The 23,368-nt window shown below is 35.8% G+C and overlaps 2 protein-coding genes across 6 annotated transcripts; one reads left to right on the top strand and one right to left on the bottom strand.

Moving 5' to 3' along the window:
• Window positions 1–18: 18 nt before the first annotated feature.
• Window positions 19–11,325, bottom strand: u2surp (U2 snRNP-associated SURP domain containing). Of its 3 annotated transcripts, XM_058750510.1 has the most exons (26): window positions 11,198–11,325; window positions 10,178–10,276; window positions 9,881–9,992; window positions 9,222–9,343; window positions 9,064–9,131; window positions 8,889–8,977; window positions 8,656–8,691; window positions 8,454–8,536; window positions 8,194–8,359; window positions 7,609–7,820; window positions 7,001–7,044; window positions 5,180–5,284; window positions 3,484–3,550; window positions 3,232–3,401; window positions 2,944–3,106; window positions 2,773–2,852; window positions 2,593–2,680; window positions 2,372–2,509; window positions 2,065–2,245; window positions 1,775–1,849; window positions 1,620–1,683; window positions 1,347–1,503; window positions 1,145–1,255; window positions 939–1,060; window positions 682–849; window positions 19–551 (listed from the first exon to the last, which is right to left on the bottom strand). In XM_058750510.1, the coding sequence occupies exons 1-26, from the start codon at window positions 11,240–11,242 to the stop codon at window positions 413–415; spliced, it is 2,904 nt and encodes a 967-aa protein (XP_058606493.1). In that variant the 5' UTR covers window positions 11,243–11,325; the 3' UTR covers window positions 19–412. The 3 variants fall into 3 exon arrangements, with proteins under 3 accessions (XP_058606493.1, XP_058606503.1, XP_058606513.1); XM_058750520.1 differs by lacking the exon at window positions 8,656–8,691; XM_058750530.1 differs by lacking the exons at window positions 7,001–7,044; window positions 8,194–8,359; window positions 8,454–8,536; ... (5 more) ...; window positions 10,178–10,276; window positions 11,198–11,325 and having other exon boundaries at window positions 7,609–7,748.
• A 4,992-nt stretch (window positions 11,326–16,317) lies between these two features.
• On the top strand, window positions 16,318–20,508 carry ttpa (tocopherol (alpha) transfer protein). 3 transcript variants are annotated; one of them, XM_058753206.1, is made up of 5 exons: window positions 16,322–16,601; window positions 17,899–18,052; window positions 18,134–18,327; window positions 18,575–18,685; window positions 18,772–20,508. In XM_058753206.1, the coding sequence occupies exons 1-5, from the start codon at window positions 16,407–16,409 to the stop codon at window positions 18,982–18,984; spliced, it is 867 nt and encodes a 288-aa protein (XP_058609189.1). In that variant the 5' UTR covers window positions 16,322–16,406; the 3' UTR covers window positions 18,985–20,508. The 3 variants fall into 3 exon arrangements, with proteins under 3 accessions (XP_058609179.1, XP_058609189.1, XP_058609196.1); XM_058753213.1 differs by lacking the exon at window positions 16,322–16,601 and adding an exon at window positions 16,633–17,328; XM_058753196.1 differs by having other exon boundaries at window positions 16,318–16,601; window positions 17,899–18,327.
• The last annotated feature ends 2,860 nt before the right edge of the window (window positions 20,509–23,368 follow it).

The raw sequence follows: 23,368 nt of genomic DNA on the forward strand, positions 1-23,368 counted from the left end.
AGCCATTTCAAATAAAAGTCACATAAATTGTGTCTTTATTGAAAAGCAAACATCTATACAACTGAAACTTACACTAGTTTAATTTAAGTCAGTTTCAAGGGATCTAAAAACAATGACCAAAAAAAAATAAAAATAAAAATAAAAAAATAAGACAATAGTTTTCATGTTGATGGAGGATTGCCCCAACCACTGCAGTTATTTTCTTTTCGGACACTTTGAACATCAAAGGAAGCTCCTAAATGACATTATAAAACACCCAATAGATGACCCTTGAACACTGTTCTTGTGCCAATGTGAGTGAGCGAGCTTCAAAAGGAGGGGTGAAAGAGGGAAATGTCCTTCACACTGATTTACAGGACAAATTTGAGGCACAAAAGACAACCCAGGCATCTTCCCATAATAGCCAGAAGTCTCAGTGTTTGCTTTTTTTGGATTTCTTGTGAGAACGGTGCGGTGATCGTGACCGAGATCTGGATTTCTTTGAGGATTTTTTGGGTGTTCTCGATCTGGACCTGCGCGACCTCTTAGGTGTTCTTGGGGGTGAGGGAGACCTAAAATAATAATTAAAAAAAATGAGTAATAACGTCCATAACCATGCATGTACTGAAAGACAAAGACAAGCCACAGGATTGAGTTTTATGCTGTGACAATGAAGATTAAGAGAGGATACTGTTAGTTTACCTTTTAGATGACTTGCGGTTACTTTCTCTTGGAGAGTCTTTATAAGACGACCGAGAGGTGTCTTTTGTATAGGATCTATCGGAGCGCTCTGATCGTGGTGAGGGCGACCTGCCGCGCCTACTGCTGCTACTTCGGGTGGGACTGGGAGAGGGACTATGCCTCCGTTTTCTGGGAAGGAAATAAAATTGTTTAAAGACAAACGTATTAAACAAATGTCTCTATTTCTTAAATCCTGAAGTAATGTTGAGGTATCTTACTTTTCTTTTCTGCCCGGTGTGGAGTCATCTTTGTCCTTCTCTTTGTGGGATACATCAGATTTATCTTTCTCTTTTCTCTCTTTTTCTTTCTCTTTGTCTTTCTCCGTCTCTTTCTCCTTCTCCTGAAGAATGTCCAAAAATAGTGGTTTCCAACAAAATAATAACACTAAAGAAACACCAAAAACAAAAAAAAAATCAAAACTAACCCGCTGTAGTAACTTGTCCCGGTAAAGCTCTACTTGTTCTTGAATACTCTGTCCAGATTTTTTGGGTCGTTTTCCAGATTCAAGCTCATCTTGAAACTTCATGACTTTAAGCTATAACAGACAAAGAAAAATGACTGAGATCTCTAAACAGCTTTCAAGCATGTGAAGAATTGTGTTTAGTACATTTAGCATTTAGGTATACCTCGATTTCTCGCAGTTTGGCACGTTTCTCCTCGCTCATCTCAGAAAACTTAGCAGACTTTAAATCGTATTCTTCTCTAACAGGATTACTGTAGGACTGCTGGTCTGCAGCGCTGGAGCTCTTGAGAGAGTCTTTACTCTCAGTTTCCCGTGTTGCACTATGACAAGAATGTGAAAATTAGTTAAAAACAAGAATTTCTATGGCATTCCTATGACCTTTCCATTATTTAAATTCCACAAGTTTCACAAACTAAGTAGAACTAGTAAAACTTACCTCGTTTTACTTTTTTCAGATTCATCTGGTAGATCAAATATTTCCCATTTTGACGTGGTTACAGCTAAAAAAAAAGAGATAAAAATCATGGTGATTTCAAAATTCTACAAGGAGATTAAGCTTCAGACAATGTTATAAATGTCATCTGGACTAACCTTGAGCCTCCAAAGCAGCACCATCCACTTCCTCCCATTTTGACGGGGCTACCTTGAAGCCTGGTTTTTGATCCACTGAAAACAAAAAATAGAGAGAAAAAAAAAAGGGCATTGAAGATTTTTATTTTAGAACATCTGCCCTGACATTCATAAATTGTAATTTTAAAGTACATTCTTTTCGATTTTTGAATAGAGTGATGTGTTGAGTTTACCAAGTAGGTAACTAAGTGTATGAAAGTTAAATAAAAAATAAAAATAAAATAAAAAATCAATGTTGTCAGCATTCTTACAAGGAATGCCATCTAGATCATCATCTGTCCCCTTGATGGGCATTCCATCCAGGTCGTCAAGTGGTGCACCATCAATTGGCGCTCCATCTATGGGCATGCCGTCAACATCATCCAAAGGAGCACCATCCAGCTCCTCCTCCACAATAGGAGCACCATCAATGTCCTCTGACCTTTCTGGTTGCTAAGTGAAAATGAAATAAACATCCAATCTGTCAGTTCATGTCTAGATGAATTGTGACTTAACTCAAACCTAACCATTGAAAATCTATGAATCATAACTCAATCAGTCAATCTCTACGAAGCTAACCTCTGGCAACAGCTCTGCAGGCTCCTTTTCAGGATCGAGACTGACGAGGCCCAGGAAGATGTTCTGAAGTTTAATCAGGAATGGATCGGGATACACTGCCCAGTCCTCCCACGCACGGAAACAGGACATTACTCGTTGCTGTGAGGACCAAAATTGAAAAACATCAACTCCAATCTTTAAAACAGAAAACCATTGCGTGTTAAAAGAGCAAAATAGCGCACCTTGAAATTCTCGGATTGTAAATGGCCCTGTATTGTCTTATAAGTGGCATTTAGATCAGAAAATATCTGGCAGAGTTTAGTTTCAAAGCTGTAAAAGAATAAAAACAAAACACATTGAATAAACTGACAAACAAGAATAAATACCTTGATTGTGCATTTAAAAATCATTCTTAGACTTACAATTTTCTGTAATAGGAGGCATTAGTAACTTTTGCAGATGAGTTATACAGCACATCTGACACCAAATATAACCTTGCAATCTGAAGGACGACAGAAATGCACATGTAAACAAAAGTGATGAGACACACACAAAATCCTTTATTAATCGTAATTCTGCTGTGTAAGAGTGACCTTCTTTGGCAGAGGTGTTTTAAGTATGGACAGAGACTCCGCGATGCATTCCACAATCTCTTCGGCCGCGTCAGCACGCGTGAGGCAGAAAAACATGGCGTCAGCTATGTCGCTCTTCCTTGGCGTGAGACCTCGGAGTAACTCCTCCAATTTATCCCTCTCGCTGCAGAAGAGGAGAATATTAAGTACACATAACCAACAATATTGGCTACAACCAAAAGCCTAGTAGCTCCATACTAGAAGGATTGGATATCTTCATAAACTCCAGATTTTGATAGATAGACATACTCGTCTTTCAACGCGCCCTTCTTGCTAGTTTCATCATCTTCATCATCATCATCACGCTCCTCATCTTCAGGAGTGCCATGTAAATACGGGTTGAGAGGTGGTGGTCGCCAGAGAGATCCGTTCTTAAATATTCTGAAGTCTTCTGTTTTCCATTTTGTTGGAGATTCGCCCTGTGAGTGGAGATATTTTTTTTTATTTTACAGCTGAACACATTTCACATGTTTCTGACAAAAGAATAAAAATCAGACTAACCTGTAATATGGTGTATAACTTCCACCGGTAATAAACATGAGCAGGACTTTGATTTTCAAATAAAAACCTGTTGAATTTTAACAAAAAACAACAATGTTTGATTTAAGGACATTATCAGTATACAAGTAAACTCAAAAAAAAAATCATACGAATGCAATTGGAGTTATATTCAAATATGTCCTCTGTGATTACATTTGTGATGCTTCTTGCACGAAGACGACTTATTCTTAATTGGAAACAAAACCCCCCCCCCGACTTGGATGAGAGAGAGGTCATGCAGTATCTTCAGTTAGAAAGAATTAGGTTTTCTATAAAGGATAAAGCTTCTAAGTTCTATGACACTTGGGGATGCTTCATAGACTATTTTGAAAGTGACAAGGTGTTGCTTCCACTTTGAAACATTTGTGACAGCTGGGAAGGGTATTAAAATTTCATTTTGTTATGAAAGGTGTGATGTTTCTGCAGTGTTGTAATTTCAATCTAAGTACGTTTTTGTTCTGTTTTGTTCTCTCTCTTTACGAGAAACAATAAAGAGAATGTTAAAAAAAAAAAAAAGTCCTTGCTCTTCCAAGCTTTATAATGACAGTGGGTGGGTGTTACTGTTCAACAGTCCAAAAGAAGTACAATATAGCGCATCCATCCATAATAAAAAGTGCCTCATATGAATAAAGGCCTCCTTTAGCAAATCGATGCATTTTTGTAAGAAAAATATCCATATTTAAAACTTTATAACAGTAATCTCTAGCTTGCGCTAACTGCCGTACAATGCCGTGCCATTCCAGGCAGATGACGTAGGATGCCAGCGTAGCATTAGCTCCAGTAAGAATACGCTATTCTTGCAAGAATCGACGTTTGTTTACAGGAGCAAAGGAAGCAAAGTTTCCTTACTTTAGCAAAGGAAAACCAGTCTCCTCTTGGCTTATATCAAAATCCTCAGACATTTTTCTTTACAAATCCTCGTTTGTACTTCTAACTCATGACCGGTGTTTTATTTTGCTCTCTCCTCCACGTTCGTCACTAATCATGCTACACCGACGTCCTACGTCATCCACCAGAAAGGCACTCTCTCGTGAACGTGCATACAACAGTTAGTGGAAGCTAGAGACAACTGTTTATAACGTCTTAATATGGATATTTTTCTTACAAAAATGCATCGATTCGCTGAAGGGGGCCTTTATTCACCCCCCGGAGCCACGTGAAGCACTTTTTATTATGGATGGATGCACTTTATTGGCCTTCTTTTGGACTGTTGAACAATAACACCCAACACCATTACACAGCTTGGAAGAGCCAGGACATTTTTAATACAACTAAGATTGGATTTGTTTGAGAGAATTAAGTCATATACACCTAGGACGCCTTGAGGGTGAGTAAATCATGGGCTATATTTCATTTTTGGGTGAACTAAGCCTTTAAAGTTATTACGAAATGGAAGTGACAGATCTTATCCTTATATTGTGACGTACTTTTTAGTTAAACATTGTTGGAAAAAAATGGGACTTGGTTCTATCCAGTGTTTGTTGATGGGATGGAGGCAGATCTGAATGTGAAACTGCAGTTGAAAGGGGCAGGTTTAAGATGACTAAACAATTGAGGAATTCTTTTTAAACATGCATTTTGAAAACAGATTTGGTGAATTTTTTTCCGTGCCAACTTTAAAGGCTTGGAGTGATTAAAGTGATTAAAATGTGCTCACCTGTAGAGCGGATTGTTGATCTCTCTGTTCATGATCATGGCTTCAAACATTGGACCCTCACGCACCACAAACTCGATCATTCGATGGATGAGAGAGAGCAAATTCCTACGAGAAAAACACAGTTAAAGCGAAACAGATTCAGCGCCATCACCAGCCACACCTAAACAACTGCTACTGCTACAATATGACATCTGATGAAATGCAACATCCTTGCACTTACTATCCATGAATCAATAAACATATTTGAGCTTTTAAGATTTAAAACTGACTGGCAGTGTGACAGCTGTAACAATCAAAACATTTAAATCCACAATCTACATCTGAATCTGAGTCTCAGCCATAGCATTCTGTCCTCGTAACTTATAATTAGACGTGCTACTGAGATACTAAATGTGAGGCAGAGTGATAGTGATCTTTCTTGCTTTTTGACAAGAGACAAGTGTGGATGGAGAGGGACAAAATCATGTAAGCACTTCTAGAGTCAGTTAAGGGATAGGGACAACAATTGGCTTCCTGACTGGCTCGTGAAGTGGCCGATAAAATCAACAGATGATGTTTTTCAAATGTACTGAAACACAAATCACAAGTATTGGAGCCGATCATACCAATGTCAGGCAATCATTCTGTATACTTTCCCCAATCCATCCTGTGACGCTTTTCTGGTCCCTCGCTGCTGCAGACAGTTCAACTTGTGCTGCTCACCAAGGCCAATGTCAAAGGTCACTGAGACTATGGGGATTGGGTGTCGCTTTTGTGCCATGCTACTGGGGCAGTTGAAGTGAGCAATAGCCAGAGGGCTGGTTTTGTAAAACTGACACTAGGTGAATGTGTGTTGTGTAGTGTTTTAGTTGCTAAATTAGTAGTGTCATGAATCACATCTGATGCAGTCCGATAAAATCTGAACAATTCTCTCAAAAACACCCAAACTAGTGGAACGACCTGTCAAGCATGCTGTAAAATTGATATCTGATAATTCTATTCTGTCCAAAAGGAGGACCTACAAACACCAGACAGAATTAAATCATTATGTACACTACGGCCTGAAGTTGGGGGCTGGTAAGATGTTTTTAAAAGAAGCCTCTTATGCTCCAAGGCTGAATTTGATTAAAAATGCAGTAAAAACAGTTATATAGTGAAATATCACAACAATTTAAAGTCTCTTCTCCTGTTTTAATATATTTGGAAATGTAATATATACCTGAGGTGGCAAAATTGACATTTTTAGCAGCCATTACTCCATTCTTCAGTATCACATGATCTTTCAGAAATCATTCTAATATGTTGATTTGGTGCTCAAAAAACATTTATTATTATTATAGATGCTGAAAACAGTTGTCATGCTTATTTTTGTGAAAACTCTGATATACTGTCTTCAGAATTCTTTGGAAAAAAACATTTATTTGAAATAGAAATCTTTGCAACTTGCCTTTACTGACATTTTTGATCAATTTAATGAATACTTGCTGGATAAATGTAATAATATCTTTAAAAAAAAAATCTTACTGACCCCAAACGTTTGAATGGTAGTAGCGCATGTCAACAAAAACAATAAAAAAAATACAATAAAATAAAAATCACAGAACTTTCTCTACTGATATGAACTTCACCTGAGTGGTATGATGCAACACCTTTATAGGGAAATGCAATTCATGTGTGTGCCTCGTATTGTTAGTAGCTGCTCCTTATTTTCATGCAAGGCCTCAACTATTTCTCACTCAAACCAGCCTCTGGTAGCATGGATATGGCCAATCTTTTAAACTACAGAGATGGGATAAGTTCTCTACATTTCATAAGAATTTGGAAAAAAAGAAAAACATGTACCTTTCTGTTGGGATAACCACTTTGACTATGGCTTGCGACAGAGTCTGGATATGAAGTCACATCAGATAATAAACATAGAATATATGTGAGTATTGTTAAAAAGAAACAGGCATAACACTAAATGCAACATATACTCCTACAATAACAAATGTGTTCTACTGTGTCAGTTTTAAAACTTGACTGAACACATTCCTTAGAATCATCTGCATCCATACTATATATATATATATATATATATTTAAAAAATCTCTTTACATTTCTTCAAACAGACAATACCAAACGTGTAGTTTCATCCTAACTTGCAGCCAAAACCCATAAAATGTCTTGTGCAATGAATAATCTACACTACAAAACACTTACCGGTACAATCAGCATGGTACACATGTAATTTATATGATTGATTTATTTACAAAAAAAATTTAATTCTAATTTAATTAAACTTTCATGATTCTATGGGCAAAATATTTTTCACAAAGAAGATAATGCCAAAAAAGGTCTGCACCTCTTTCACACAAACAAAATAAATTTATAAAAACAACTAATTTCTCCTAACTACTTTTAATGACCATGCTAACCAAAATCTTTTTGTCCCACATATGCCAAGTTACCTTCTCAAACTCCTCTTTGCACTTTGGAGGTGGAGGCATAGGAGCGTTAGGGTTCTTCAGCCTCTCTTTGGGCTGGGCATTGAAGGGCAGTCCAGAGGGTGGAGGCGGGAGGGTGTGCTCCATCATTGAAGGTGGAATGTATATGGGGTGAGGAGGAATTGGTACACCTTTGCCCCATCCCAGTTTCATTTCAAAATTCATTATCATTTTGCCTGAAATGGACAGCATTTGGCAAATTCTTCAATGGTTTTATGAGGGAAATAATTTTTTATAATATCTATGAGAACAGGATGGCCAATGAGCAAAATAAAGCTGATATAGGCCTATATGATATCACACTATTTAAAGACATTTATGTTTAATAACTGCTAAAATATTTTTTTTAGCAACTTCTTGATTCTACAATCTTATTATTGTATTTTTCACAAATAAAGAAGTTAATAAACATGAAAAATTGTAGTATAGGCACAGAATTTGCACTTCCAACACTTATCGCCAAAATATAAAAACTTGTGATAAAAAACCCCCGCAGCATATCGTTTGATATAATCGCATTACATCAACATAAAAAAGAAATATATTTACCATTTAAATGTTTAAGTGCACGTTCAGCATCTCTCCTCGTCATGAAGGCTACAAAACCACAGTTCCTTTCTCTAGCCCTTTCCTCATCAGTCCTGGGCCACATAATTTTCACACTGGCTAATGGACCATAGCGACCGAATTCCTGACACAGCATCTCCTCATTCATCTGGAGCGTGAGAGAGTATGTTTTAGCATGGGAAATTCTTGGTTTACTGACGTTACCTAACAACAATTATCAGAAAAAAATCAAGACCAATTACCTGAGGATTTATGTTCCCCAAATAGAGATTTGTAGTTGTCGGATCACCAACATCGTGTGAGCCAGGAGCAGAATCATCCAAGACTGAAAAGCAATATAATAGCTCTGAATAACAACTGACGATTTACCATCTCTTCTTCCATGATGGGATACATAAACAGCAAAATGGTCATTGCATTACACAGTATATAAAACAAAATTACCACTGGACGGACGGTTTCTTCTTGAAGAACCATCCGCTAAAAGCAGAAGAAAAGCAGTGTGAATTTTGTTTCCTGAATTTAAAAAGCGTATACGCTGCTGAATTGTGGCAGTGGCCAAGACATGTGGGAGGGGCACAAACTTCACTGGGTCCATGAGCGAACGTAGGGGGAAACGGATTGTTTTGGTGAGAAAAAAAGAAAATAAAAACAAAAAACATGAATAAAGAACTTACAGGATCGCCTTCCTTCCACTGATGGAAGAGGCTCAAAACGACTGACTCGGCCCTTCAACCGGTGCCGTTCATCGCGCTCCTCCTGTATCCTAAAAAAAACAACAGAGGGTTACACTTGAAATGGTAATTTTAAAGGTGCTGTCATTTGTTGAATAAGAATTTAAAGAACATCTACTGTTTCAGTTCTTCTTTGAAGAGTTCAAGGTTGCTCTTTTTCTTTTCTTTGTCTCCCTTCTTCGATGCCTAGGCAATATAATAGAAAAATAATGGGTTATATGACAAAATAGAGGCTTTGAAATAAGGTCAGATACAAATAAATGACAAAAGACTCACATTGCGTTTATCTATTGCTAAAAACTGTGGTGGAGTTTCCAAAGGTAAAAAACTTTTGGCCTCCAAAACCCTTGATTTGGGTTTGTAGAGCTTTCCTTTCTTTTCATCAGCTGCCGCTTCCTCTGTAACAGACACGTAACAAAGAATCAAAGCAGAGACAGTTAGGAGGATCGTATAGTTAATCTATTGATCTATTGTTCAAAGGTTTGGAGTCAAAGATCGATTTATTTGGTGAAATTCATAACACTTATTCAGGAATGATGCATTAAATTGATGAAAAGTGACAGTAAAGAAGTGTATAATGTTACAAAATGGGGGGGAGGGGGTAGCATCACATTTCCACAAAAATACTAAGCTGCACAACTATAATAATGAGCAAATAAGCACATTAGAATGATTTCTGAAGGATCATGTGACACTGAAGACTGGAGTAATGGCTGCTGAAAATTCAGTTACAGTTACTACTGTATTTTGGATTAAATTAATGAAGCCTGGGTGAGCATAAACAAATTATTAAAAACATTTTTAAAAAACGTATTTTGCATTTATGCATTTACAGCCTTTGGCTTTGTTGTATGGTGGAATTCAAATAATAGAAAAAAAAAAACATTGATCTCAGATAAAAAGATTAACCTGTAACATTCACATGATAATCCTACCTTTAGTAGCATTAGCAATCCCACCACGTACAAAGGTCTTCACTTTTCCTTCACCTCCCTCAAAGGCAGCGAGAAATTCCTCATAGATCTCCGCTGCTGCCCTTTCATCCTCCTGTGAAAATCACAGATCGTGTCAGATATTTATTGTAGTGGAATAATGTTAAACTTGTATCGTAAAGCTAGGAGACATATGACAAAATGAAAACAATGTGTTCTAAAAAATAAATTAAAAAGACCAAAAATATCAAACATTTTTATATTCACATCAATTCCAGTCTTTAGACCTCATCTGCTTACCTTCTTCTTGAGTTCATCCTGCTCTTTTTTACTTAGTGTTCTTTTTGCAACTGCCATCTTGCCGATACTGAAGGCCTTTAACTTACTTTCCAATAAAGCCTGTATGAAAATATGAAATAAATTAAATTACACACATCAGAGATGATCCATAACTTTCCTCTTATAATAGAGACCTTTAGTTTCTTGGGGAAAATAATAATGCATTCATATAAAGTCCAAAAAGCACAAAAGGGAAATGAAGAAGAGGAAGGAAAAACAATATATAAAATAATTAATATATCCATATTTGGTAATGGTTTGTTTAGGTTCTCTGAATTAAAGATGTAACTGTTTGCCATGAATAAGGACGCGCACTTTGCAGGATCTTATTACGGAGTACATCAGGACAGATGAGCTGGACTGGCTAAAACAACACCAGAAGTACCATAATCATATAAACTATACATATCAGCTGTCTCTCCATTTCTGTTGACACGTTCACGTGGCTAGCACTACTAGCGAGTGTGATCATGTTAGCTCGTCAAAGCAAAACTAGCAAGTTATCACTCAAATGTGCACACACAAATGCGCAATTAAGACACTAACAACGCTAATAAACAAATCCATCTCCTCTCTATGGGAGTATAACGTCCAGAAATCAGTGTAATACAGTCATATTTGTAGACTACGCTCGTGTTAGCCCTGTCAGCAAACAATAAACAAAGCAAGTTATTTTAAGTTCTGTGGTGGTGTCAAGGGTATAATCAAACATAATATAAGAAGATCAAATGCAGCATATATGGCCAACAGATCTGAGTCTGTTCATGTGTATTACAGAAACAAAATCTGTGCAGCCGCCGGTTGCCTAGCTAACTGCACTGCTAGCGAGTTAGCATCACAACCGAGCAGCTCAATAGACCTTTCTCGTATCACAAAGCGACACACTACTGAATCAAACTCAATATTATTCCACTTTTATCATCGTAAACAAGAAAGATTGGTTTTAATATACTGATATAAAGTAGAAAAGTCAAAAAATACCTTAGAGTTGGCTTTCTGCGCCCCACCTGGCGTTTTGTCCGCCATTTTGCCCGACTCTGTGCAAGCGCGTGAGGCGCGTGAGGCGCGTTCACTCTCTCTCAACAGTGAACGAGTCCATTTGACGTCTATTACTGAAGACCGCTCTGATCTGAATGAGTCTGTCATGGTCAGAGCACAGTCTGTGTACTGGTATGTGAACTGTTATTAATGCACAAGATACTGGATTTCAGAATGCACTTTTAAAATAAGTGTTTGAAGCTGGTTTACTGGTTCAAGACCATCTCCTAGCCTGACCAGATGAAAGCCTGACCAAGTGCACCTGCTGTGCTAATTGATTTGCAACAAGACATGACATGCATGCCAGTCCATATAATTGTTTGCCACTGTAAATTAATTTTCAATATAGCCTACTAATATTCTTAGGCCTATCGGAACTTGCAGTGACTTGTAGCTTCAGATTCTGTATAAAGATGTAATGCTGCATAAAAGTAGTAGGGCCTACTAAAATATGGCAGTTCTGACCCACCAGAAGCTTTGCATCTCTGAAATGACACATTAGCCTTCAACTTGGCAGTTGTCATAACATTAATTATTTACACTTTCATATATTCACTCATTTCATGTTTCTATATTTATAATTTTGAATACAAAATGTTATTTTCATAACATTATATCTGCTGCAGTAATTCCTACATAAATCGCATCCAAAATAAGTTTGTTTACACAATATATGTGTATGTACTGTGTATATTTATATGTATATATAAATACACACATGCATGTATAAATAACATATTTCTTAAATATATATGTATGAGTGTGTATTTATATATATGTAAATATATTATATATAAAAAGAAATATTTTATATATTTATATTCATATATAAATCATACATAATTATGAATTATACATGTATGAGTGTGTATTTATACATATTTTTTAATTTATCCATTTGACAGCACTAAAATATATACACACCACTTTAGATGCAGCTTCTGTGCAAATGGTAATGTAAAAATATGAATAATTTAAATTCACAAAATAAATGTAACTATATAGTTTGTGTAGACAGTGAGGTAGATGTTGTCATGCAAATGAAAAGAAAACTGATAATAGGCAGCATAAAAGTCCTTTCAATCCCTGAAATGAATGTATGCTGAATTGCTTACAAATCAATCTTTATGTAGCATATATCACACATTAGTAAAGCATTAGTAACCCATAAGAACTCCAATAAAGCTGATCATATTAGTTGACAGTGAGACAACTAAAATGTATTCTGTATTTAAGTTACCCAGTTTCAGTATTTAACATGTACACTGTTTTAATATTCATGCAAATATTTTATTTATAAGCATTCTAACAGAAGTTTCAGATTTCCTGTATCATGTGGTTGAAGTAGCTGACATGATATTTTTACAATACCACTTCATGATAACCTTGCAGGAGTTTGAAACTATATATTCTTTATAGTGCAAAAATACACTGTCAAAAACAACAATGCAAAGTTTAAAAAAAAAAAACACAGTAGAATTCACATTTTGACATATTTTCAATGGATTTTATTATTACACAACTGAAAAACAACCCTTTCAGTAACTAAATACAAAAAATAAAAAGGATGACCTTAATTGATTTATTTATATTGATCTACCAGCATGAAAAACAAACTCAAATTATGTATTTTGTTTGAAATTTCACAAATTTTAGGCAAACTAGTTTGTAAAAAGAAAGTTTTCCAATGCAAGCAGAGATCACTAAAGAACTTCTTCCTAGGCTTTAGCAGTCACCATATATTTTCACCCACCTGCACAATTGTATGAACAGGACACAGTATTGTAAATAGTAACAGTGTACTATGAATATAACATTAATGCATTCACGCCCAAATTAAAACAACATTAGAATAGTAATAAACAGGCAGCTTTACATTTGTTGAAGGATATGTGGCTTCGCTCTTGGCATTCACCGCGTGCCTTAATTGAAATATATTAAACCAAGGTCCACTGTGAACACGTACAGCGAGAGCCTAAAGTGCAAAGAGAGATTCCTCTGGGCCTGATGAAAATCTGAATCATAGATTTAGGATATACATCATGACTTGATAGTCTATGCGCCGCAGGCCAAACAAATTGTATTCTGCCAACCGGTGTATTTATTCTAAAGCCTTACTTAAGGCCTATTTAGATATGAATCTCATCCTGGTTAAATAACGCTGAATGTTTCCACATCCGGTGAGCCATACTGGAAGCCTGTGTTCTGACGGACAAAGCACACAGCCAGGGGCAGTGCATTCAGAATGCCTGCACATCCAAGGCATCAAATGCAGCCTTCCATCCCTGTAACCTATAAAACATCAAAATCATAACAGTTTAACCATGATGGCAACCAGGCCTATTCGACATGCAATACACAGAAGAACGTCGAATACTGGACAACACACTCAAATACATCTCCAAATATATGCCTCATACATAACATTAAAAGAAAAACGTATTATTGATCCCAATATCCGCTAATTAAATCGTGCCAGAATACGCAGAACATTCATAAGGCTCTTGTTAAATGCCACTGCTGTCGGCGGGCAGCATCCGCGTTAATACCCTGCATCACTGCATCATCCCACAAGGGTGGATGAGACTTATTTATTATCTACGTTTATTTTACGATTTACGATTGTACGTACCTCCGTGAAGCCATGCAAACCTGTTCATGTCGCTGCTTAATAATAAAGCGGGCTTTCAAATAAACGTCGAGCCACCGACATATAAATATGGAAACTGCGCCGAGCGCAACATTGCAAGGGAGGCGCGTGACGTCACCATGCAGACAGATGTTCAATCCCTGCGTCCTTGAGTTTAGCTATAGCCTATGTTAGCCAACAAATGACTTGCCAAATGATTGATTGATTGATTATAACCCTTAAATGACAATAATGGTAGGCCAATAGCTAGTATGTCTTAATTTTTCATTTATTTATTTTAAAAAAGTAGGCTAGCTGTTGGGATATTATAGGTTATACAAGTTATTAAATTTGAAATAGCTACATTTTGCTATGATTAGAGTGTTGACAGCCACAGTAATGTTGTCATAGACTTTAGCACAAATACAAAAATGTGCAGTGATATAATACGTATATTTAATTTTATTATATTGTGGGTTTGTATGTTGGTTCAGTTCAAACACCAAAAAGCCATCTTGTGAATGTCCTCCAAACTGAAACAATTCATATTTTTTTGTAAATAGTTGTTGTTGTGTAAATAAGTAAATGTAATAAAACCACACTGACATACTTTATGAAGGTAGATTTCAGATTTCAGGCTGAAATTTTAATAAAACTGAGGCAAGTTGTAGGCTGATATGTCAAATTGAATGAGGATGGTTGTGACACTTTTTGCATTTCCTTCAGTTTATCAGAAACCGTTTTGGAAAGCCTGCTGTAACATGTTTACATATGATAATATATGCACAATTTATACTTAAACAGACAAAGTCAAATGTTCCAGCTGACCCCATAACAAGAGTTGACTGCAACAGTCCACAGGGGCAGTTGCAACATTCATTAAAATGTAATAAAATCATTCTTTAATGTAATTTTGCAATTTATTTATTTTATTTGTGCAAAGGAGGGTCTTCACTAAGTTATAGAAATATATAATGAAATGTATAAACAAAGACTGCTAAGAAAAAACAAAAAAACAAGTATTTTCAACAAGTAACAGCCATGTTTTGGTTAATAATTATAATCATTATTACATCTAAACTACAAATCAAGACAATGAAATTTAATAATACTTCTTTTAACTTATTTGACTGTGTCTTAAGAACTAGTTTGACCAACGATCATGCTTTTCAGATTAAAATTAGACTAATCTAACTTTTTATGCAACTGACTTTACAAAGTTATGACTTGTCTTGAAGAAAATAAAATTACATTACTAACACTAAGACCAGTCTAAGCAGTTTATCTGACCAGCACCTGAACTCTCTTTCTGCGTGTGTGTGTGTGTGTGTTCAAGTGATATGCAGGTAAGCGTGTGTGTGTATGTGTGTGTGTGTGTGTGCCTGCAATGTGTGCGTGTGTTTAAGTGAATGTTGTAAAGTATTCCAAGTGTGAATCTGGATATGCAGGTACGTCATAATTTGTTTGTGTTTGTTTCTGTATGTGATAGCTTATGTGTGTCTGACAGAGAGAGGGTAAGAAAGAAGGAAGGACTGATTTTTAAAAAGCTATTTACTTAAATTAAAATTTTGCAATGTTATGGCAACTTGGCAAGCTTTTACATCAATGTTGTGATAAGGGAGAGCATGTTGGGAAGGTTGCAACACACTGACAGCCATGATAAACTATATTGACACATGCTAGCTATGCCTGTTAAAAGCTAGGAAAACACTTATTAAAATGACATGACTTTATAATGCTTCACCAAACAGTTTAGACACTATGACAAAAACTCTAATCATAACAAAAAAAAAAAAAAAAGAACTTTTTCTTTTTTATCTTGAAATTATTATTATTTTTTTTTTTCCCAAGAAGAAATGGTCACATGCAGCTGCTTTCCTCCAGGCAGGATGATATCATTGCTGTAGCTCATGTTTGAAGGGTGATTGCCATGTTGCAACTGTCTCTGATGCAACCATTTCCACTCTTTCCTATTTGTTTGCCAAAACAATAGTAATATATGTTTATTGTTTACTATATACGTTGTCTTTTACATTTTAGATTTACTTTAATGAATTATTTAGCATTTTACTGTAACAGAGATGAAAATATGAGCTACCTACCGTGACAACATGCCCCACTATTGTGTTCAAAATTGATTTTCTAAATAATAGCATTGGAAATGGACAGCAATATGATTAATAATAGAATTGGAAATGGACAGCAAGATGATTAATTCATTGTACATTCTGGTTTACTCTCTCTTAAACATCTGGAAGATTTATGTAGGTCATAGGCTACATATCTTTTTTTAGGAATATATCTCAGTTTTGAATAATGGGTCTTGTGTGTGTTAAATCTGGCGAGAGGCTATTCTACAAAGTTTTCTAGGTTAATGTTTGACGAAACTTGACCTGTACAAAGGTGAAAAAACATTAGGCGATAGTTGTCACTGGGATGTGAGGGGCTCATTGCCTGCCTGCCCCCTTTTACGTAATACCTCTGCTCAGAGACCATGATGGCATTCGATCGACTCGCGCAGATATGAAGTCTGAAGAAGTTGATAACATCGAAGAATTAAACAATTTACCTGTTGATTCTATTCGGATCGCACCGTATTTGTCTGAACTTAAACAACAAGCAGCAGCAGAAGCAAGCATTCGACACTTGAATTTGACGGAGACTTTTTTGATACGGTTTCTGCAGGCGAGAGACTTTGATGTGGCACTGGCGCTCAAGGTTTGTAACACTACTATTAAACGATGGCTGCACTCAACTGATATTAACCCTTTAACGCGTACGATCACACCGGTGTGATCAGTCTTGGCTGGTCCCTGGAGCGTACGATCACACCAGTGTGATCAGTCTTGGCTGGTCCCTGGAGCGTACGATCACACCGGTGTGATCAGTCTTGGCTGGTCCCTGGAGCGTACGATCACACCAGTGTGATCAGTCTTGGCTGGTCCCTGGAGCGTACGATCACACCAGTGTGATCAGTCTTGGCTGGTCCCTGGAGCGTACGATCACACCGGTGTGATTAGAACTTTCAGTGAGTCACGTCATCAACTGCTGAAATTCAAATCTGCTTTCTGGCGCGGAGCCAGATCAGACGCGCGAGCGCTTGTAATATTATCACTTATTCAGTGTTTTCAACCATATAATGCTTATTTAAGATTCCAGACATTTAAATACACATAAGTACTAGCAAAGCCATACATTTATAGTTTGTAAAATATGCGCTGATGTCTATGGAAGCAGCAATAATGATCCTTACAAATATAATCTGACGACATGTTTTATTGATATCATATACACATAGTGTAGGTAACAATAAAGTTTACTCTGCTCTTCTCCCAGTTTACTGGAGACTTATTTTAACGTGTTTCGGGAGGAGAGGATGAATTTATGTGTTGTAAATCCCACAGCTGGATTCAGCGCGAGCAAACATGGCGGCGCCCATCACCCGGTATAGATGAACTAACACGATCATTATAAACGTGTTTAACTTGTAAACCAATCCACGTGCTTTCTGTAGTGATAGTGATACCTTTGGTGATACGTGATTTGATTAGCAATAATATTTACTGGCGACAGGCCCACTGATATACACACTTCACACAGTGTATGAGTCTAACGGGTCATTTCCGAATTATAGCCCATTGTTAATTTATGCGAATGAATTGTGTTTATATGCCTAAGTTCATTTAAAAAGTACACTAAAGCAAGTATAGCCTAAAACAAGTTTCCCTGCCTCTTCTTTGTTTATTTAATGTAAATGCATGTAAATTTCTGGCTCACCAATATGTTCTTTCTTAAGTGTAGTTATTTAAGCCATACTAACATTAGCTATTGGATTTACAATAATGAATCTACACATTTCTAGTTAACATTGCATTCAGTTGTCAACCCAACCATAATCAATGCAATGGCCAATGCTTATTTGTATTCAGTGTAATTAAGAGTTGTCCCAATAATATTCTTAAGTTCAAAAATTTAGCTGAGACATATCATTGATGTTGTATTTTTTTATCCAAAGCTTTTGATTAACTATCATAAATGGAGACAAGAATGTCCAGAAATAACAGCCGACTTGAGGCCATCATCTGTCATTGGACTTCTGCAAAACAATTACCATGGAGTTTTGAGATCACGAGATGATGCTGGAAGTCGCGTTCTAATCTATCGGATTGGCAAGTACATCCACAAACAAATTTTTAAACGTTGTTTTGTTCATTATAATGGAGAATATCACAAAATTTCAATTGTTTTAGGTCAGTGGAACCCCAAAGAATTCACAGCTTATGAGGTTTTCCGTGTGAGCCTCATTACATCAGAGTTGATTGTTCAAGAATGGGAGACTCAAAGAAATGGACTCAAAGCAATTTTTGATCTCCAAGACTGGTGCTTCACACATGCACTGCAGACAAATCCTTCCTTGGCAAAAAAGATATCTTCTGTGCTTACAGTAGGTATCCATTAAAACATTTTTATAAAAAATTTAGAAGACATCACTTATTCAGATTTCCGTAGAAGATCTGACTTTAATATCCCTCTGGAAATACTTGCTTATCAATGTCATATTTTTTTTATGTAGATTCTCTTTCTTATAGCAACCTTTTAGTATTACAAAAAAAAACCTGGAAAATAAATACATGAATACAGTATTGATTCATTTAAAATGCATTGAACAAAACATCAAATCTGTATTGCAGGACTCATTTCCTTTGAAAGTACGTGGCATCCATTTGATAAATGAGCCTATTTTTTTCCGTCCCGTCTTTGCTATGATCCGTCCATTTCTTCCAGACAAAATCAAACAACGGGTTAGTCACATTTAAATACTTGCATGTGGGACTTAAGGTGATTCACTTTAAAAGAAGTAATATATGCGGTGTGTTTTTATTTATAGATTCATATGCATGGGAGTTCATATGCCCGAAGTCTCAGCGATTTCTTTCCCAAGGCTATCCTCCCTCCCGAGTATGGAGGAACTGGACCCAGCATAAATGAAGTGTGCTGTGATTGGACTGAGTACATCATGCAGTCTGAAGACTATCTCTATAGGCTCTCTATAGATTTAGGTGGAGGAGTTGCTTCTTCTCAGTCATCTGCCTATGCGTGATTACAATGAAGGTATCTCTTACCATGTGCTCTTTGTGCTAGATGATGTAACAAATTCTGCTGGGCAGATTACATCTTTGAAAATTAGGATAATATGGCTGACTTAAAGTAATAGTTCACCACAAAATTAAAATGTATTATTCACCCTCAGGCCATTCAAGTTTCTTCACTGGAACAGATTTGGAGAAATTTAGCATTACATCACTAGGTCAATACAGTCAATAGGTGCCATCAGAATGAGAGTTCAAAGAGCTAATAAAAACATCACAGTAATCCACAAGTAATCCATGTGACTCCAAGTCCATCAAGTAACATTTTTGGAAGCAAAAAGCTGCATGTTTGTAACAAATTAATCAATACTTTTTTTTAAATCTTCAAACTGTTGCTTTCAGCTAAAATAAGAATATCCATAATATTGCCTTCTCCATTGGAAAAATCATCTAATCTGAATAAAGAGAGAAATATGCACAGATCAAGCTCTTTTTAGAAGTGAAAAAAGTCTAAAACAGTTCAAAACAAATTCTTGATGGATGGCCTGAGAGTGAGTACATTTTAGTTTTTGGGTGAAATGTTCCTTTAGATTGTAAAGCATATTAGTGTAAACGTGTATGCTTTATATACTTTTACTTTTTTGTCATATTGCACATGAACTAACTTTATAAAAATTTATCTAAATTTATGTTTAAATTGTCTACCTAGCTCTCCTAATATTCCAGACTGGAAAAAAAATGAAATTCCTATTTTTGAATAATGTGATTTTATTGAATTCATAGCTCACAGACATTCATTGCAAGTACATGATATACCTCTGAAGATACAATATAGCATCAGGTATCAGATGTTCTGTTACCTTTAGAAGAAGGATTCCACAGTCACTTGTCAATAACACAAGTAGTGTACAATGTTGTGTATGACTGAAAAATCAAAGTGCCTTTCTTCTTTTCCTTGTGAATTGTCAATGCTTTTATTGTTGTATTTTCATAACAATGGACATAACTCAGGATGTTACATAAGTCTCTGTGCTTCTGGAAGTTTGACATCAATCATCATGAACTGCTTCATGCTCTTACGTCAAATGATCTGTAATATAACTGTAAACTGCAGCATTTATTAACCTTTGCTGCATTTTAAATAAATAAACAGCTGAAGATGCATTTAGTCTACACTAAGTGAGATTATAAAATAGCACTTTGCTCTTGACTCGAACAAATATAAACAGAGACTAGCGACCTTATACTGGAACTCTTCGTGTTTACAGATCTCCTTAAATGTGAATTTCTGAAACCATGTATATAATCTAGTTCAGTATATTGCATTATTTCTGTCAGACAGTGTGTCTAAAGACAGTAGAAAATTACTGTTTACATTATTTAATTGTGCTCTCCTCACTTGTTATCGAACTATAACTATTACTTCTGTTTTTGTTTTTTTCAATTTAGTGTAAACTGTCGCAATGATAAAAAAGATATACACAGACATATTAATACACAATGTGCAACTCAAATAAACTTGGCAGCAAAACAATTGCAAAGGTTATTGTGTGAAATTCTTTCCTCAACTGATTTTTGAAATCTGTATTATCTGCAAAATCCAGTTGGTTGGCTATGGTAAGCACTCCATTCCTCGCTTATTCTTAATTATTATTATTTTTAAATTTAAATTAAAAACAAATCTTATTGTATCCCATTATCTTCGTAGTCAATTAAATTGTAAGATAAAAACAATAAGGGGATATATCATTACAGTTTTTCTCGATTTCTTGAAATTATGCCTCTTTTTTTCTTCTAACTCGATTCCCCAAACTTCCTATATTCAGGTCAAAATGAAGCTCTCCACTCAAAACAACTCAATCTTGCTGAAAAACCAAACTTAACACACAAATCCTCAAAAATGCACACTACAACAAAGTTTTACACACTGTTGAGATACATAAAAAAATGGTAATAAGTGATGCTTGTGGTACTCCATAAGTGTTTTATTTCTTAATTTAATGTACAGTACAATACAGCAAACAACAACAAAAATAATTATTCTGCCCCAGCATCTTGTACCTCTATACCTCTCCAACATCACAGGCTATAGATAAAATAGCCGTACAAACAGCACCACACAACAAATTTCCTGCAAAAGCCTGTAACTTACTCAAAATCTTTAGTTCATCTCTCAAAATTAAGTATTTATGTCAATGAACATATCAGTGCCATCAGAATGAAAAGTCCTTGTGCTATTGTTCACAAACAAGATAGTCAAAATGCTTAGTCATGTTGTCAATATAACAGTGCACTCTGTTAGTATTACCTGACGTAAACTATGGCAAAAGTTTGGAAGACAGTAATTGTATTGAAACGCAGAAGGCTGCGCTTCTTATGTATGCCATATATCCATTTCAAAAGTACAAATTTACACATTACTGTATGTGGGATATTGATTGGATAGGATTCAGTTACACTTATATTAGTGGTCTGACCAAAAAAACAAAAACACATTGCAATGTCATTGTGAAATAGAAAAGAAAAAGGAATGTAGGCACAAAGGCGAAAATTAAAATTAGAAAGTCCATTGTCAGAATTTGTAACTCTTGTTGTGTTGTCCTCTGTCTATACTTTCCAATTGAAGGTTCGTGAGATGTACCTTTGAGCTATGTCAGAGAACTGGTTTAATCACTGGTTGATCTATATTCTCTTCATTAGTGAAAGTCAAGATTCACTTGAACAATTCATGGCAAATTTATAAAAAATCTAATAGAAATGTGTAGAAAATATGCTTGACAGTTTATGACAGCTAGATCAACCATTTTGCATTTACCGTAATGACTTATACGATGAACTAATGACTTGAGGTTTGAGGGGTAAGACTATAGCAGAGAACTAGGCTATATAATACATTTTGAGCAACATGACAATAGTAACTGGTAATGTAGGAAACTGCAGACAAATGTACATAACCAATTGCATGAATGTACCAAAGCAATCGCAACTTGTTCAAAAGAATGAGAAACTTTTTATGATGTGCACAAGTGACTAGATGATGTGGAGGTTGAACAAGTAATTTTGAGACTTTAATTTCTGATCTGAGAAATGCACCAAAGCCACTGAGAAAAACGGTAAGCTGACTTTGGCCCTTTTATCTATCCATCGAAGGTTCTGATTGGTGTGTGGTAAATTTTGACTCCTAGTGTTTCCACTTGGGTTATTGTGTGCTAATTGAGCTCAAACTTTTCAGACTTGAGTGAACAACATTGAATGCTAGTGCTTTCTAAATTACCACACGCTGTAAGCATGAGGAATGTAGGGAATTGTTTGTAGAGTTTTGCAGTAACAGTTCACCAAATCTGACTCATGTGTCAAAGCAGTGGAATAGTGTTTATAGTTCAGGGAAATGGGTGTGCTTTTTGAAAAATGGCGTTATGGTTTTGAAATTTTAGTTCAAAAGCCTGGTTATAGTGTTTTAGAAATCGAGAAAAACTGTAATAGTAACAATAAGAATGTCACTAAGAAATAATTTAAAACCAGTTTTGTTGTCTGATTTTAAAACTTAAATGTTCAATCTCCAGGGGAAACCAAGACGTTCCTAATATAACGATCTCTCCTTACCGCTGTTGAGAAAGGGCCATTATCATATTGTAATGAGACTGACACAAAGAAATGACGATTTTTATACGCCAGTTCTGTCATATTCTACTCTAAGAATATTGTTGAATCTACGTTTTAGGCAATAATTTCACGCCCTCTGCTGGTAAAAATACAAAATACACTATAACATTTTTTTTTTTTTTTTTTTTTTTTTTACAATGTCACACTAACCAGCAATATCCAAAGCGCTACTGTGAAAAAGATTGTATGGTGACACACCACATCAGAGTGTATATATATATATAGGCAAATGTATCCTGAAGATTTACACTGTGAATTACAATGAAGGACACTTTCTCACACATGCCAAATAGCGGGAAAGGCCCAAATGTTTCCTACACCTCTTTCATCCAAGCAAGCACCCATCTCATGTTAACACAACAAGAGTATAGTGGCGTTTATATTTGAGTAGCACTAAATAAATGTATTACAAAAGGTACAGTTAGTTTTGTGCACAAAGCTGCAATCTTTAATCCTGCCTGTAAATTCCTGTTATAACCATCTTGACTTTTAATTTTTGTCATGAAAACGTGGGACAAATTATTCATCAACTGTGTCATCACTTAGGTGGTGATGGTTGTTAGAAAGGATAAAAATAGGTTTTACTGTTACACTGATCTATTTAAATTAAAGTTAATCTTGCTTTCTGTGGTTGATAGGCATATGTATGGCAGCAGGTTAGAATAATTCAAATTCAACAAAAGCTTTTGACAAATCATTTAATTATAAATAATTTCAAGTACACTTATATAC

This window comes from Onychostoma macrolepis, chromosome 02, assembly GCF_012432095.1.
Source record: "Onychostoma macrolepis isolate SWU-2019 chromosome 02, ASM1243209v1, whole genome shotgun sequence".
NCBI lineage: Eukaryota > Metazoa > Chordata > Actinopteri > Cypriniformes > Cyprinidae > Onychostoma > Onychostoma macrolepis.